The sequence below is a fragment of the Nematostella vectensis genome, chromosome 9 (assembly GCF_932526225.1).
Source record: "Nematostella vectensis chromosome 9, jaNemVect1.1, whole genome shotgun sequence".
NCBI classification, from domain to species: domain Eukaryota; kingdom Metazoa; phylum Cnidaria; class Anthozoa; order Actiniaria; family Edwardsiidae; genus Nematostella; species Nematostella vectensis.
The window spans coordinates 2,114,604-2,131,184 of NC_064042.1; the positions used below are offsets into that span (position 1 = coordinate 2,114,604).

A 16,581-nucleotide genomic window follows, 5' to 3' on the forward strand; every position below is an offset into this window, starting at 1 on the left:
ATCTATGACGGCACAGATGTTGCATTAAAGGACTGATCTATGACAGCAAACCTCATGGAGCAGCCTAGTTATATTTATAGTTTATTTTTCTGAACCTTGTGATTCTCGTGTATTGCAACGGCAATTCTGTGCGTCGTAGCCCACAGTGTACTTCATTGGAATCTTTATTTATGAGCGGGACGAATCCCAATTAAAAAAAAAAACTAAAAGTATCTTTGTTGTGCCTCTGAGCATTTACTTCGCTTTGAAAGACCAGGAATAAGCCCTTTGTACTGTACCAATGCAGGGGCGTAGCGAGGGGGAAAGGACCAAGGGGGGGGGGGGGGGGCAGCCAAAAATAAAGTAAATGTAAAAGACAGTTTCTTGAAATACAGGATAAAATATCTAATATGGGCCTTTTCCGCCCCCCTCCTGTTAAAAATACCGGCTACATCCCTGCAATGAACTACCAGGTTACACTGCATAAATATTGCAACGTTATTTGAAGTAAGTGTATCGTGACTAAGTCCTTTAGTTGTTTGTCACGTAATCCCGGGACGAGTAGTGACTGGCACGAGAAAGCGCCTTGAATTCCAGAACACGATAACGTGAAACTCCATAACAATGATGGATCTCAAAATCTTTCAAAGCCACACATGCTTATTAGCGGAAACATTGCTCTTGCAATATTGTTAACCTTGAGTTATTGCTGCTAGAAGAGGTCTCTATCAAGCTTGCAATGATCTCTTTGGTCGCTGTTCTGTTTGACACTTCGCACTTCGAGGCTTCATAAACACGCTCCAAAAAGGTAAATAATTCTTCATTTTTGAGAAAACATATGAGCTATTATCGCCATATAGGACATGTATTGTATTTAGAGTTTTATAGTATTTTTCAAGAGTTATTGGCTTTGTTTTTTTCAGTATAAATCATGCAATGTACCATATAGACAAACTCGTGCGATCGAGATCGAGAAGTCGCCCAATTTACAGGAAACAAAGTGTCACCTTGAAGGACTTCCTTTTAAAAGTAATCCCCATTTTGAGGTTGATAATCAGCGTGCAAAAGCAAGTTTCTCTTATTAATTGTTATGAAACTGTACAAATTTTACAGCTGTTCCGAAGCGTGACTGAGTCTTAATAAAGTATCTCTCGATTAGCGTAAAGACGCCATGATGTTGCTATGGAGTAAAGGGTCAAACGCGCCACGAATATTTGATGAATTCCGGTTCTTGTAGTTAATAACTCTTGGTTCTAACATCACTAAATGAAAATGTATTATTGATTAAAGCATCTTTGGTGGAACTTTGCTACTTGAACGCGTCATAACGCTTTTAAGCGTTCACAATATTTCCCATGAATTTCTTTCAGCTGTTTTTAAGCGTAAAGAAGTTGCTTCGAAATAAATATCGTCCTGGCTTTGTGATCTTATTTATATTTATTTGAAGTGTTCAAGCTACCTATTCATTTTAGGTACACCAGACAGGAAAAAAAACCTTAAATTTTTATTTTAAAGCACTATAAAAATATAATCGTTGTGACACTCGAGAGGGGGTTAATGGCACTTCTTTGGTTTAGATCTGAACTTATTCGTTCTAGCTATCAAAGTAATTCGAAATCCTGAGCATAAGATACTCTCCATGTCAACAAAGCAGGTAGTATTCGACCAAATGGTGATTATGGCTCTAATATTCTGACCCTGAAAAATGAGTGTGTCATCTAGTTATATATTAGCCAATGACAGAAAAATTAAAGAATTTTGTATAGGAGCAAAAAATCCTTTTTGAAGAGATACAGCTATTACATATAAGTCTTTTTTTAAAGCCAGTCTCAGGAGAATTTTTTCTTTATCCACTTTTAGCTACTTCCTCATGTAAGTATGTTTTTTGATTAAAATCACATATTTATTGACAAAAATTGGCAGACATAAATATTGTCATATTGATGCTCAACTCGTTTTATCCCCAGCACTATTGAGAGGTGGATGGAAGTAGGAAAGAATACAAGAATGATCTCTCAGAGAGTGATTGCTTTTACGTACTATGCACAAGTTCTTGGAGGTTAGTCTTTACTGAATATGTAAATAGCTTTCCATCACCCTTAACTCATAGGGACCTTGAAATATTATCTATCTCTTCTCGCTTTTTAAAAATTATATATACATGGAATTGGGAAGCTAACCATCCCTCTTGCAACTAGAATGCTGAATAAAAAAAGTCAGACACAATGTAGTTGAGTTACAATCATACGAAGGTCCCTCAGGAGACCGCCATATGACTTATGTCTGATTATGGAACACAAAATGTTGGTTTTTGTGGAGGGAGGAAGACTGGAGAGAGCCCAGGTGTACGCATATTGTGCATCCATTCCTTGTTACTTCCCTGGGTAGAACTTATAGTCTAAGAATTTTTTTTGCTTGGCTAATGAATGTTTGCTTTACTGTTTCAGTGCTCTTTCTTGCTCCATGCTTGAGTCAAAGTTTTACCAAACAGCCATCTTCTCAGCTTGGATTCAAAAGTCTACAGGTTGAGTTTGAATGTCAGGTTTCTGGTATAGCTAATCCATCATATTACTGGATAAAAGATGGCACCAATGTAACAAGAGGAACCCAGGATGTTAAGAACTCTATTTCATCTCTTACTATATCTGGGTTAAAGTTCACTGATGCTGGGCAGTATGCATGTGTGGCGACAGGGAGTGCCACACTGACGACTAGTACCGCGGCAACACTTACTGTTCGAGGTACATTATTACTTTTTTTAAATCTTATCTTACAAAAAAATTGTAGAACTAAAAAAACTTATACACAGGCTGTAAGAAGGTAGTCTGCAAGTCATGGTGGAACCAGGGAAAGTGCTGTGTTTTACACCGTTGTGAAAACAGAGTAGTTTTTTCTATATTTTCTGTTGGCATCTGTGAGCCAGCCCCTCACAATTCCAACTGTTTAACCAAATAATCAAGGTTATAACTTCGAAGCATAAGGAGATCTGCTATTTGCTCCTAAAGCATATGTTCTCCCCTACCAGGACCAAAACTTTGACTCCTTTTTTTAAGGTGCTAAATAAATTTTAACTCAAAATGTTTGGTCCTTGCAGGTTCACCAGATATTACCCAAGGGCCTACAGGCACTTCGCCACATGTTGGTCAAGAAGCCATATTCCACTGTATCGCGACTGCGACCCCCTCCCCATCTGTGTCCTGGACAAACCCTTCTAATCAGCCAATCAATAGAAGTGGACAGTTTATGGTGTATGGCAATGGGTCCCTGGTTATTAGTGATGTTAAAAAGGCAGATGCTGGTTATTATACCTGCATAGTAAGCAACAGTTTTGGATCTGCAAAGGCATTTGCCCAGCTCACCGTCTTAGGTAACCCACTATGCAGTTGACTTATTTTTGTCAGACTTGTGCATCCACCTTGGTAGCAAACGATAAAAGTAATCTAAAGGTATTCCTTAATAACCAAATCAACCATCAGGGATCAAGGCCATTACTGGGCCATTTTCAAAATCTGTCCCACCAACCATATGGTTATTTGGGTGATATTTCAGTGTATATTTTTATTTGCTTTTTTTCTCCAAATTTAGAGTGTGTTATGTTGTGTTTAAATAAAAAAACCTGGTTTAACATACTGTAATCTCCTAATTTCCAAAGTCTACAGATACTTTAGATATCCTGGTACTGGTTTGTCCAGTGGATATGTGCACCATCCCTGCCGCCAGTCTTACCACCAGAATTAGATTTTATACTAAATACTTCTACTGTGCTCCCCCCTCCACACCTGACTCTCCTCCTGTGTTAAAGTCCAAGAATGCTGTTCACTGGTAAAATAATATTTTAAACATTTCCAGATGCCCCGGCTGCACCCTCCTTTACAACAACACCAACCAATCAGACAGCTAGAGAAGGTTCAGACATAACCTTCTACTGCATGGCATCTGGTGTACCCACACCCACAATAACTTGGCACAAAGTGGGAGGAGTCATCCTGAGTAATAGAACAGACAAGCCACGCCCAGGGGCTATTCGTATACAAAGCGTCATCCCTTCAGATGATGGAAGCTATGTTTGTGAAGCCATTAACTCAGAGGGGACAAAAAGAGCTGATGTATATCTCCGGATTGAAGGTAACATTTGTGTTATCTGCACTTGTAGAGTCCCAGCACCAGTCCAAAGTCATCCTCATGTCATGATAGTGTTTTTTGTACATGGTCGATACAAGTTCTTGTGTTGAACACATGTTTTTTACAGGATGCATTCATCCCTCTACCTCAGAACCCAAAAAGTAGGACATATCTTATTGAAGGATGATACCTACATGTAAGATTGCACCAATCCTGCGGAGGTGCCTGTGTTAGAGAACAAATTAGGAATGTGTGTTTCAGTATATTTGTGGTAAAATGTGGTGGTAAATTGGTGTCAAAGGTAGTCTTTCAATGCCGATTTCAATAAAAGGATGGGGAAAGGGGCTCAAAGAACAACTCCCTTCGTGAGGTTTTTGGACTCATTTGGTCACGACAGACATTAAACTGCCTGAAGTCTATGCCAAATTTTTGGGGTTTTCATTTTCCCCCAGGTTTTCCCAGATTTACCCTCTCCCCGTCAGATGTAGTGGCACCAGAGTTCTCCGAGGTCAAGCTTGACTGCCTGGTCGCAGGCGACCCCACCCCATCTGTGTCCTGGATCCTGCCCTCTGGTGCCATAGCAACAGTGACATCACCAGCAAGCAGGGTACAGGTCTTGGCAAATCACACGCTTGTGATCGGTAATGCCACTGAGTCGGAGTACGGAGAGTACGTCTGTGTGGCCAAGAACAGTGTAGGGGAGAAGACACGGAAGGTGACAGTGTCCATATTGAGTAAGTTTGAATAGAACAAGTTTGAATAGAACAAGGCAAGGGGGTCATGCTTTGGCCCGTAGGATTGGGAATTGCAGGTGATACAGACAACTCCCCCCCCCCAACGGCTTTTATTGACTAGTATAAATCCACTCACATACTATCATGAATCTCACAATTTGATTGGCTCCCGTACTCACTATTTATTGAGCCATAGATAGTGAGTAGCGAAAAAGAGACGGAAAACCTTGATTTAAATTCGAGAAGTTTGGTTTACAATCTTTTCTAGTAGATGTATTTTCCATCCTTACAAAAGGACACTAAAAGTAACGAAGGTTTTGAAGCTTAAGTTTTCAATTTTCGTTTATCTGCGCGCGCTGCAATCACCGGTTACATGCGCTCGTGCACGCACTAGGAAACACGCCATTTCAAACGAGCGCGCGCTGTTTTGATTTTGTAAGTGTTATTTATTACTGAGAATTATTATTAAAATCGTCATTTATTTGAAGGTAGTATGTGAGTGGATTTATACTAAAACAATTAGACTACTGGTTCTCGTTTTCTATTAGTCAAATAGCCTACGAGCCTCGTTGACTATCTATTTTGTTAAATATTTGGACTTTTGATGGAACCTTAAAAAATGCACCCCTAAGCCACCACACATACCAGGGGGTTCACAAGCTACACTGTAATTATAAAACGTACAGCAAATGTATATCAATGCAATATTTTTTGCATTCATCTGTAACTTTTGGAGGCATGCTTTAATGACCTTCACACGCCATATCCTTCAAGTATGTTTTTTTTATTCGGTTGAGTTTTGACAGCTCATATTGGAATAGGGAATAGCTACAGAAGAACGTGATTAAAAAGGAAAACTTTTACATGTTGTTTTATTGTTTTCAGCTGTCCCAAGTTTCAATTCCCAGCTGCTGAATATATCCAGACCCATACGCGACAACGTGACAATCATGTGCCCGTCACGTGGCAACCCATCACCTCATCACCTGTGGACCTTTGGTGGGAAAATATTGAGCCAATCGCGAACACTCTCACTTGTGTCATTAAATGTGACCAATCAAGGATACTACACATGTCACCTGAACAATAGTATTGGGAGTGCCGAACTCAGCTTCTTTTTAAGGGTTATTGGTGAGTGGGTAGCTCTGTTTGAAGGACCTTCATATAAAGTACACAGAATGTTGTACGGACACTATGCAAGTGTTCAATCATACCAACATAATTTTCTTGCACTATCTACAAAGCAACATGTCACATGGTTTTCAAATAAATTTTGTGCAAATATTTTCCAAAAACAAGCATCAGCATACAACATTTACAGACAGCATTATAACATCCGCAAACAACATGCGACATAAAACAACATTGTGTAGAGACAGCAAAAAAAAAAACGTCCTCCAACAACATGCAACATCGTACATGGTGTTTTTTGTTATCAAAGGCTGCATATGCAGACATATAAGCAAACTAATTCCCAGATCTCCTGGGTGATTGGCGTCCGTGACACACAGCAAATTATGTGACTGTTCTGCCTTCTATTTCCAGTGCCGCCGTCAATCAAAGTCCCGCCAACCAATCAGAGCGTTGCACTGGGTGCCACAGCGAGGCTGGACTGTCAAGCTGACGGAGACCCACCACCACTGATGACGTGGGAGACGTCACAAGGCTCAGTGATTGGCCAAGCACGCTATACCGTGGCTGCCAACGGAACCCTGACTATCACCATGGCAACTGCGGGTGACACTGGGTGGTTGACTTGCACAGCTACCAATGCGGCAGGGTCGACTGTGAAGAAGGCGTATCTTACTATCTCAGGTAAAATATAGACTTGGAATAGACTCATCCTTACCCATTGAAACCCCCCTTTTCACAGTAATACACTGACTTAAATAGTTTTATTTGGAAAACGTGTGCATTATTACTATACATTGTTTTGTATTCCAAATAATATAATAGTAAAGAAGAGAGGGAAAAAAAAGATGTCCGATGATGGCCTAGGGGGGGGGGGGGGGGGGGGTGCACAGTCATAGGTATCATATGAAAAAGCATGTATTTGAAGATTACTTAATATGGAATGACCCCCCTGTGTACGCTCCTGACAGCTAGACACGCGATGCTTACATGCCTAGTACCCAGGCGTCTCAAGTCAGTTAAAGCACGTGACAAATATCACTGCCGCTGAAAGCAATTCGAGACTAGTGAGCGCATTGAGCCGTGGGAAGGTTTAGCGCTGGCACAAAGAGCCTCTACCCAAGCCACCCGGCATTCTACCTGTGCACTTAGTCCGGTCACGCTAGTAAACGCCTGGGTTTGAGGCAAAATGCTTTAGCTAAGGACTTGTACATATGTAGCGGCTTGTCTCAGGGGCCGAGACAACTCTGAGTCAGGTTGTCCCTAGTGCCAGGGTGAACGAGGCTTTGTAGCCCCCATTGTTTCTATACTTATAATTGATTTATGGTGTTTTTATACCCCTTTCCAGATGTCCCTGTGTTTGTTCAGTTGCCCAGCAACCAAACTCTGGTGAAAGGTAACGCTATCACACTACCATGTCGTGCCACGGCTGCCGACGCGCCCGTGATCACGTGGTTTAAAGCGGACCAATCAGGGTTGCTGCAGCAGCTGACATCATCCGGTGTTAGCCAGGCCAACGGAGACCTTTCTTTTGCTTCTGTGACGCGTCAAGACAGGGGGATGTATGCATGTCAGGCATGTAATGCCGCTGGCTGTACGATGACACCGCGGGCCTCTCTGAATGTGTTATGTAAGTGGCGTTTGCTAGGGGAGGCCAGCATAATAAGACTAGAAATATTAGTATTTTTAATGTTTCAATAAACGTTTTCTGCGAGCAAGCGCCCGAATTCTTGGCCAAAACTGCTCACCAAGAAAAAGATATCAAGCAGCAAGAGCAGTCTCACAAATTCGAGTTTTCTGCTGTTGAATTCATCCTTTTCAGTTTTAGCAAGGAATGCTAAGCGGATCTGTCTACATGCTCAAGGAAAAAAAAGGGCACGCCGTAGAGAAAATGCTCCTACGGTAGAAACCTTCGGGAGCGCCCGATAAGACTTTGCCCTTGAACGTCTTTTCTACTTCCTTTTCTTTCCAGATAATCCGTTGTTTCCAGTCCCCCCGCCCGATGTCGGCGTCATTCAAGGCGAGGACGCCAAGCTCATGTGCGCGCCAGACTCCAATCCCCCGGCTACCATATCGTGGTCTCGGCCAGACGGTACCGCGTTGCCGGGTACTGGGTACGAGCAGGTCATCGTTGGAGTTCAGCCGTCTCATGTGGGAGACTACAAATGCTCAGCGCGTAATGAGTACGGCAGCACAGGGGAACAAACAATCAGGCTCACCATCGAAAGTAAGATATGAAATAGCACTTGCATGCGTCGTTTAAATAAACCAACAAAAATTGAATAAATACAAAAAGCCCAAATAGTCGTGTTCGTGAACCAGAAGAATGAATACAATACGCCAAAAATTAGAATTCGACACAACAAAAATTAACGTATTGGACAATGGAGTGTGATTTTAATTGGGTGGCCTGTATGGAATTTTCAGAATTTAGTTAATTTAGTCTTGCAAATTCCTAATATCCTCCCGTTTAAAACCTGAAAAAAAAGATATTCATTATTGAACTTCTTCATATTCCCATGTAGACATACCCAAAAAATTAGTCACTATTCAAATGTACTCAATAAAGAATCAATCCTATCCTTTTAATTTTTTTTTGTTTGTTTTACTATTTCAGCTCGTGCTGTCGTCACAGACTTCACCATGGAGACAAGTAGCACCGACCTCGTGACCTGTGACGTAACAGGCACGCCAGCCCCCACCGTGACTTGGTACCTTGGTAACGTTAAGCTCCCCCAGAATGCCAAGTATCCGGGTTACAGCGTGACGCGTGACGACAAGCTGCGCCTTCCTATTGGGACATTGAAAAACAATACATTCTACTGTAACGCAAGCAACCCACATGCATCGATGCGCTTTTTAGCCAAAGGTGAGCTTTACTTCTTTTTTTGTAAATGTACCTAAGATTATGTTAGCCTCCTCTGTAGCTGTTTTAAGGCGATTCGTGTCTTTCCTTCTAAGATACGACTCAGCCTACTAAGGCTGTGGATGTGCAAGGCAAGGATAAAGTTCATCGCGCTAGAAATGTGTCTGTTTAGATTATGAGGGGTAGCAATGGGCAAATCCGAGACTTGCCGAGGCGCCGAGACCCGCGTTTAAGAATCCGAGCCCTAGACTTTCGTCAAATTCCGAAATCCAAGCCCGAGCTTTTCCAGTCTCTTAACAACCGAGCCCGAGTTTTTTTTCCGGGCTTGCTTTCAGATAACTTGCTCGATTACACGGTTTACACGATTTTACATCCAAAAAAAAATAAATTAAATTATGAAGGCCGAAACCGAAAGTTGTGGAGAGATGTCAGACTCTGAAATAATAATAAACTTGATTGGATCAGAAACTAGGACAAGGCGGGCATTTTCGCTTTTTTGTTAAGGGGCTCTCAAAATTTTGGGCTTCCGAAAAAAATTAATAACAATGAAAGGGGGCTCTTACATTTTAAGGAATGTTGAGTACAAATCTTCCCTCCCCACACCCCCTCGGTCTAGGGGCTCTGTATTTATTTAGATTTACTCAACTCGTATTCATCAAGGGCTGCCAGCAACTTATTACTTCCCGTTTTTTTTTTTTTTTTTGTAGTACCTGCTCCCCCGGTGTCCGTAGCTGGGTCTAGTGTGACGTCAAGTTCCTGCGTAGTCACGTGGTCTCGCCCCAGCCCCCAGTACCTCGTCACTCACTATGAGCTTGACATGTGGTCAGCGGATGACGGCTCGTGGAGCGTCCTCACAAACAGCACCACGGACCTGTCGTATCCAGTCCTTCAGTTGTCCTCGGACACAGTGTACCGCTTCCGCGTAAGGGCTGTCAATGGCCTGGGGTCGAGTGTTAATAGCCTCCCTTCAGCAAATGTGACTACTCTTTCCGCCGGTTTGTATGGCGTGTTTGCTTGAGTCTTTTTAGAGATTCATTCTCTCTTAATTAAAAAGCAGAACTTGACATAGAAAAACCTGGCCTATGCACTAATTTTATCATGGGAATTTATTGAAATCTTGATTGATCTTTATATGTGTTTTTGTTACAGCGCCATCGAGCCCACGTGATACGCGACTCACAGTACGCAATGCAAGCGTTATCATAGTCACGTGGTCTGCCCCTCAGGAGCCGCACGGACCCATAGGAGATTTGAAGTATGACGTCACTTATCTTCCCAAGAACCCTAACGCTACCAACGAGTTTCGCATTGCGCATGACCCAAGTGTGCGACCGCAGGAGTTTACGCTTACGGAATTGGCTCCTGATACTAGATACAGTGTGTCTGTTCGTGCGGGCAGACGAAGACAAGAAGATGGAGCAGAGTTATGGAGTGAATGGGTCAAACGCAGTGCAACTACTCCTCAAATAGGTAACTTAACCGTGCAGAGCAAAGGAAAGGGACACCCTCTAAGGAGTTGAAAGGGTTGTTCACATCTTTGGAGGTCCAGGGCACCGTGTTTTTTTTTTTTTTTCACCGCGCTGATTATGACGCGGTTCCTTAAGACCCACTTCCTTCTCCTATTTCAATAATCAGTCCTTCGTCCATCACATACATTAAAAAATTTGAAAAAGCGTCATTTCCATCCGCCTGTTTGAGAAAGATTTTGTAATATTTTGATTGAATAACGGAAAATAAGTACTAACCGTCATATTTTAATCGTGATTTCATATAATTTGTCTCCAAAATGAGATAAAAACATTAATACTGTGGCTAACTAGAGTTCTTTCAGCTCTACAATGCCTCACACACACAGTAAGTGTGATCTCTTCACTTACTCTCTTTTTTTCAGTACCCATCATTCGGCCCATCGATCTCAAGATGTACCCGAATGGCGCGACTCAGATTATGCTGCAGTGGAAGGTGAGAGCTAGTGTATTCGTGTGTTTTGGTTCCTTGTGGCCTACATTTAGGCGTTTTTTTTTTGTTTAGGCTATCACTCGCTCCACTCCTCAGCGTTCGAATTTTTCAAAATGGCCGACGCCTATAGGAAGGCTAGGATCTTGGGGATTCAAGGGGTTTCGTTTTTTTTTTTGGTTTTTCATTTCTGAATTCGCGAGATTAACAGAACCCAGTCTCTTGAATAAGGTCAGATAACAGTGTTTGTTTCGGGAGAACGCGCTCATTAGTTTACTAATCAACCAATGAAAATGCGCGAGGTAACGCTAATCAACCAATGAGAGTGTGCGTAGCACCGAATCAGAGCGCTTTTTCTTATTTAGTTCTCGTGAAATATGTACTTAAACATTGTACTGTGTCTCAGAAACCCCCATTCTCGATAAGTGGGTACTACATCTGGTACAGGCTCACGCATACTGCAGCACACAAGATGGTGGACCTTTCCGACGGTACCGCGGACACCTACGTCATAATGGACCTTGAGCCGGACACACAGTATGAGGTCCGTGTTCAGATGTACAGTAACTCAGGTATTGGACCGCTGTCACTCGCACAGGTGGTCCGTACACAAGTAGGTGAGTGAATTAAATGTATTCAATGAAGTTAATTCAAGAGATAAATGTTTTTATGCTGAACGAATTGATACTAGCGGCTCTACTAACACCTTAATTACTACTCACATAAATGTATACATATAGAACTCAAAGTAAAACACGCATTAGACCTAAAAGTATATTTTTGGGGATCGTTCAAGTAATCAAATACTCTTTGCAGGCGACTTTTTTACTATATAGTATAGATACTGATTGCTTCAAGCAGTTAAGATTCATGTGTGTGAGTTTTAATGTGTAGTGGCCAGCGTCTCCAGCGGTCTTTTCACGTTCCCCCATACAGGATAATAAAGTGCGAACTATCATTACTCCATTACTCAAACATGATGTATAAGCCTGCGACACAGCGCCTCAGAAGCCGTTCTCTCGGACGTAGTGCTCAGCCAAAATACGTTTTTTCGCGCAACTAAGCTCGGCTTTACCGTCTTTCACGTAACTAGCGCCTGTTGAGCAGGCTATATTGTTATCCAATCAAAATTGTTTTTGCTGTATGATTGGCATTTGTAGATGCATTCAGTGCTGGGTACAGCCGGAAGGACCAAGGTCTTAGCTGGAAAGTCGCGGTAGGGGGTCTAGCACTAGGGCTGCTCTTGTTGATTATCGTGGCTGGCATTGTGTGGTACCGGAGGAGAAACAGCACAAGACACAGTGAGTTGCGTGACATGTAACGCAATACCAGTCATAATGCGGTGAAATCTGCAAAGAAACTGCACCCAGACGCAGCAAGTAGCATAACAATGCTAAGTGTAACACAATAATGTAACGCAATAGAAAATAAGCTAGGACCAGACACAGTAATGTAACAATGCTACGTGTAACGCAATAATGTAACGCAATAGAAAATAAGCTAGGACCAGACACAGTAATGTAACAATGCTACGTGTAACGCAATAATGTAACGCAATAGAAAATAAGCTAGGACCAGACACAGTAATGTAACAATGCTACGTGTAACGCAATAATGTAACGCAATAGAAAATAAGCTAGGACCAGACACAGTAATGTAACAATGCTACGTGTAACGCAATAATGTAACGCAATAGAAAATAAGCTAGGACCAGACACAGTAATGTAACAATGCTACGTGTAACGCAATAATGTAACGCAATAGAAAATAAGCAAGGACCAGACGCAGCAAGTAGCATAACAATGCTAAGTGTAACACAATAATGTAACGCAATAGAAAATAAGCTAGGACCAGACACAGTAATGTAACAATGCTACGTGTAACGCAATAATGTAACGCAATAGAAAATAAGCTAGGACCAGACACAGTAATGTAACAATGCTACGTGTAACGCAATAATGTAACGCAATAGAAAATAAGCTAGGACCAGACACAGTAATGTAACAATGCTACGTGTAACGCAATAATGTAACGCAATAGAAAATAAGCAAGGACCAGACGCAGCAAGTAGCATAACAATGCTAAGTGTAACACAATAATGTAACGCAATAGAAAATAAGCTAGGACCAGACACAGTAATGTAACAATGCTACGTGTAACGCAATAATAGTTGTAACGCAGTAGCAAATAAGCAAGGACCAGACACAGTAATGTAACAATGCTACGTGTAACGCAATACTCATTGTAACGCAGTAGCAAACAAACGAGTACCAGACGCTGTAAGTAGCGTAACGAATGCTACGTGCAACGCATTGACAGTTGTAACGCAAAGAAACGAGGACCAGCACAGTAAGTAGCGTGACATGTAACGCAATGCTTAGTGTGACACAAAGACACCGGATAAGAAACAAGCATACCGTAATATGTAACGCCACACTGAGTTTTACGCAATGTTACCCCAAGAGAGACAGGATCTGGAAGTAGTAGAGTTGTTGGTTTTTGATGTGATGTTTGCTTTCAGGGCAATCGTTCCGTATCTCTGCTTCCCGTAACAGACCTACAGACCTCCTCGCTAAAAGGTATGACTTTAAAAGTGTCTTTATCGTGTTATTTCCGTCCATGGTCAGATTTTCCTAACTAGGACACACGCAATGTACGTAGTTTTCCGATTCCCACTTGTGTTGCGTTTGCATGTTTGCTTGCTCTTGCGCTTGCTTCCTATTCGGGAGCAACCTTTAGCATGTGTAGCGTTAGTTTATGGGGTTTGCTGATGTTTCTGCATCAAAGATTAACAGTTTACCGGTACAATGCTGCGGAGGCTGCGCAGTATTTGAACTATCCTTGCATTCTAAGTGCTGACTGTGTGACTATCTAGTCGAAGGATGGTAAGCAGTTGAACTTTCCATCTAAAAGACATTTCTAAGTATTACAGTAGGCTGATTGCAAAGCGCGGTTAATTCTATTAGAGACTGGTCGGTGCGCGGAATGTAGATGAATGTCAAGGTAAATAACACGAGGTTAGTTGTCGTATGTCGTATGTTTTACGCGTCTGTGAAAACATAGTAGTTTCGCTGATGTTTCTCGTGCATTTGCCCTTCGTCGGAGGAAAAGAAGAGAAAAAGCTCTGATGAAGGGCTAATTATCTAAGCGACAGCAGACCACTTTGTTTTCTTTTCTACAGACCGTCTTTAGTCTTTCTAATGATATAACTAGAATGACTCTTACGTCCTACGATGCGAGAGTTCGAAAATACGAGTGATGCTAAGCTTAAAGCTAAAGCCTTAATTAATAGTAGGAGTAAATGGTTCAATATAACTTACGATTTCCTGGCGCAAATCCTTGGTGAACTTCTTGAGGCTCGGTATCTTCTTCTGGTGGTCGCAGTGTTAGGGATAAATGGTATAACTAGAAAGACTACAGGCAAGCTGTAGAAAAACTAGACAGTGCGTTAAAGCCCTTAAACACTTTTTCGGTCGCAGGAGTATACTTCAGCCCAACACAGCCATTTTACTTAAAGTAGCGGAAAAAGTCCTCACGCTGAACTGTTTCTCCTTCTTAGGTGACTTCTACAAGCTAGTCAACGGTGTTGACTTATTTGCCTATTGAGTCTTTCTATTCATATGATATGACATTTGGGAGGTTCTTCGATGCTGGGCAATTCTTAGGTGACTTCTACAAGCTAGTCAACGGTGTTGACTTATTTGCCTATTGAGTCTTTCTATTCATATGATATGACATTTGGGAGGTTCTTCGATGCTGGGCAATTCAAGACAAGGTGTATGTTCATATTCAGTGATCACATTGTTTGTTTCAGATCACATCGTCATGCAGACCACAGCAATGTTCCAGTTAGCGGCATTCAAAATGACGCGCTTGATCACGACGTCGACTTTGACATGTTCGAGCACGGCGCGCATTCTCCCCAACCCGAACCCCGACAAGTCAAGCACATGGATCCCTCCCAGCTCGAGTTCAGCCACCAAGGGGGGGAGGTAGAGGCCGCAGTGTCGCCCGGTGATCCGGATGTGTACTTGGAGAGTTACTCCCCACGGGGGGAGGGGGATTACACATCGGTGGAGAACCCGATCCGTGGGCACATTTACAACGCGGTCGAAAATGAAGTGCATGAGGACCCTCAAGGAAATGGTCTCCAGACCGAAGAAATAACAGTGGGGACTGTCAATGCCATCCCTGTATATTCTCAGGTGGACAAAGCATCTAAGAAAAACCGGAGGAACAAAGGGGACACAGCAGGGGAATCTGAACGAACACCTATTAATGATGTTCCTACTGACGAGCATCCTTACGATGATGCACAAGTAGGGAGAGACAGCCCAAAAGATGACGACGCTATTTTGAACCAAATCGATTCACCGAGATCCGACAATGACTCCATAGCGGGGGAACCTTCTCACTTGAACGATCTCAACCATCCGCTCTCCTTACAAGTCAAAATACCGCCCTTCCCCGAGCGTAAAAATACTACGGCATCTGAAGTGTCGATAGAGTTCCCCCCACCTCCGCCCCTAGACACGCTACCAGACGAGGATCGGCAAGCTGTCGAGGGGTACAGCCCTGTAGACAGCGACGTATCATACCCCTGGCCACCAGAAAGCCCCGTGCCTATGAAACCCCCTAGGACATTTGAGGAGTACCCAGAAGACGGGGGCCGCTCGGATGGCCCTGAGTATGAACAGTATAGGTCCTTTGAGCCACACCCAGATATTGGTCCCGAGACCGAAAAACAACCAGATAATGGTCCTTCATCTGGAGCTTACCCAGATGATGGGCCTTTTAGGGAGGGCCTCTCTGCACAGGGAACAAATGAGAACAAAGATAACGTACCTCTTGGGGACACCCCTGAGGATAAGGTCCCTCGTAAGAGGCGAATGGTCGCTGATTGGGGTGATGATGCCCCGATGGATAATTTATGGGAACAACTCGATAAAGAGCTTGACTTGCGGCTTGGGACATGATGTTAAAACACAAAGTATTTTTTTTTATTCCAGCGATTTCGAGTATTCTGTTGATTCTAAGAGTTTGGCTTTTGTCTATCAAAACACCACGATCAAGTTAATTAAATCAAGCAAAAGTTTCGTTAAACTGCTGTGTAATGTACGTTTAAGAAATCATAGTTAGATATTTTAAGACAATTATTAGCTAAACAATCCACTCTGGATGCACAAGCTCTAGGTCTTTCTAATTGTTCAAAAAAGTCAAATGGAAAGACCCTCCTGTATATGTTGGGGGAGGACTACCACTGACTACCACTAGCACTTGTCTTTTACTAGCTATGTGAAACACCAACAATCACCTACAAACAACATTGAAATTACATAATCGTAATCAGTAAAAAGCCTTAGTCTACATGGATACGCCTTCATCTAGCCTTAGTCAGCATGGATACGCCTTCATCTAATCTTTTCTTAGCGGATCGGACATCCTAAAATTTAGTGACAAAAATGCCATACGCTTCTTATTTTACTGATTTGTTAGGCGGTTGAAACGATTTTCAAACGTCGCTTGCTCCTTTTCGACGGAGGTTCCTCCTCCATTTTTGTGCTTGTGATAGGTAGGTTGTTGGCCAAACATAAACGCCGATCTTGTCGCGTTTGAGCTCTTTTCTCATCTCAATCACGAGGGAAAAGGCGTTGTATTGTCGAAGTTCTCAGGCAAGATATGTTCGGAGTAGCTAACGTCGGTGATCGGCGGCCTGCTCAAATCTTTTCGAAGTCTTTGGGCGAAACGAACCCATAGTCTTCTCCTTCGCCAAGCCTCCGGATTCGAGCTCCC

General features: G+C 42.5%; 1 protein-coding gene across 1 annotated transcript; it reads left to right on the top strand.

The window, feature by feature from the left end:
- The first annotated feature begins 530 nt into the window (after positions 1-530).
- Positions 531-16,144, top strand: LOC116616880 (roundabout homolog 3). Its single transcript, XM_032379013.2, has 18 exons — positions 531-787; positions 1,947-2,038; positions 2,427-2,720; positions 3,074-3,346; positions 3,829-4,104; positions 4,554-4,835; positions 5,721-5,966; positions 6,381-6,650; positions 7,315-7,596; positions 7,939-8,193; positions 8,584-8,835; positions 9,540-9,827; positions 9,982-10,302; positions 10,724-10,794; positions 11,195-11,405; positions 11,949-12,089; positions 13,310-13,367; positions 14,603-16,144. The coding sequence occupies exons 2-18, from the start codon at positions 1,963-1,965 to the stop codon at positions 15,762-15,764; spliced, it is 4,758 nt and encodes a 1,585-aa protein (XP_032234904.2). The 5' UTR covers positions 531-787; positions 1,947-1,962; the 3' UTR covers positions 15,765-16,144.
- The last annotated feature ends 437 nt before the right edge of the window (positions 16,145-16,581 follow it).

Coding starts and splice junctions, on each gene's coding strand:
- LOC116616880 (XM_032379013.2), top strand. CDS start 1,963: ATGGAAGTAGGAAAGAATACAAGAATGATCTCTCAGAGAGTGATTGCT. Junction 5,967..6,380: donor CTTCTTTTTAAGGGTTATTG/GTGAGTGGGTAG, acceptor TTCTATTTCCAG/TGCCGCCGTCAATCAAAGTC. Junction 10,303..10,723: donor TGCAACTACTCCTCAAATAG/GTAACTTAACCG, acceptor TCTTTTTTTCAG/TACCCATCATTCGGCCCATC.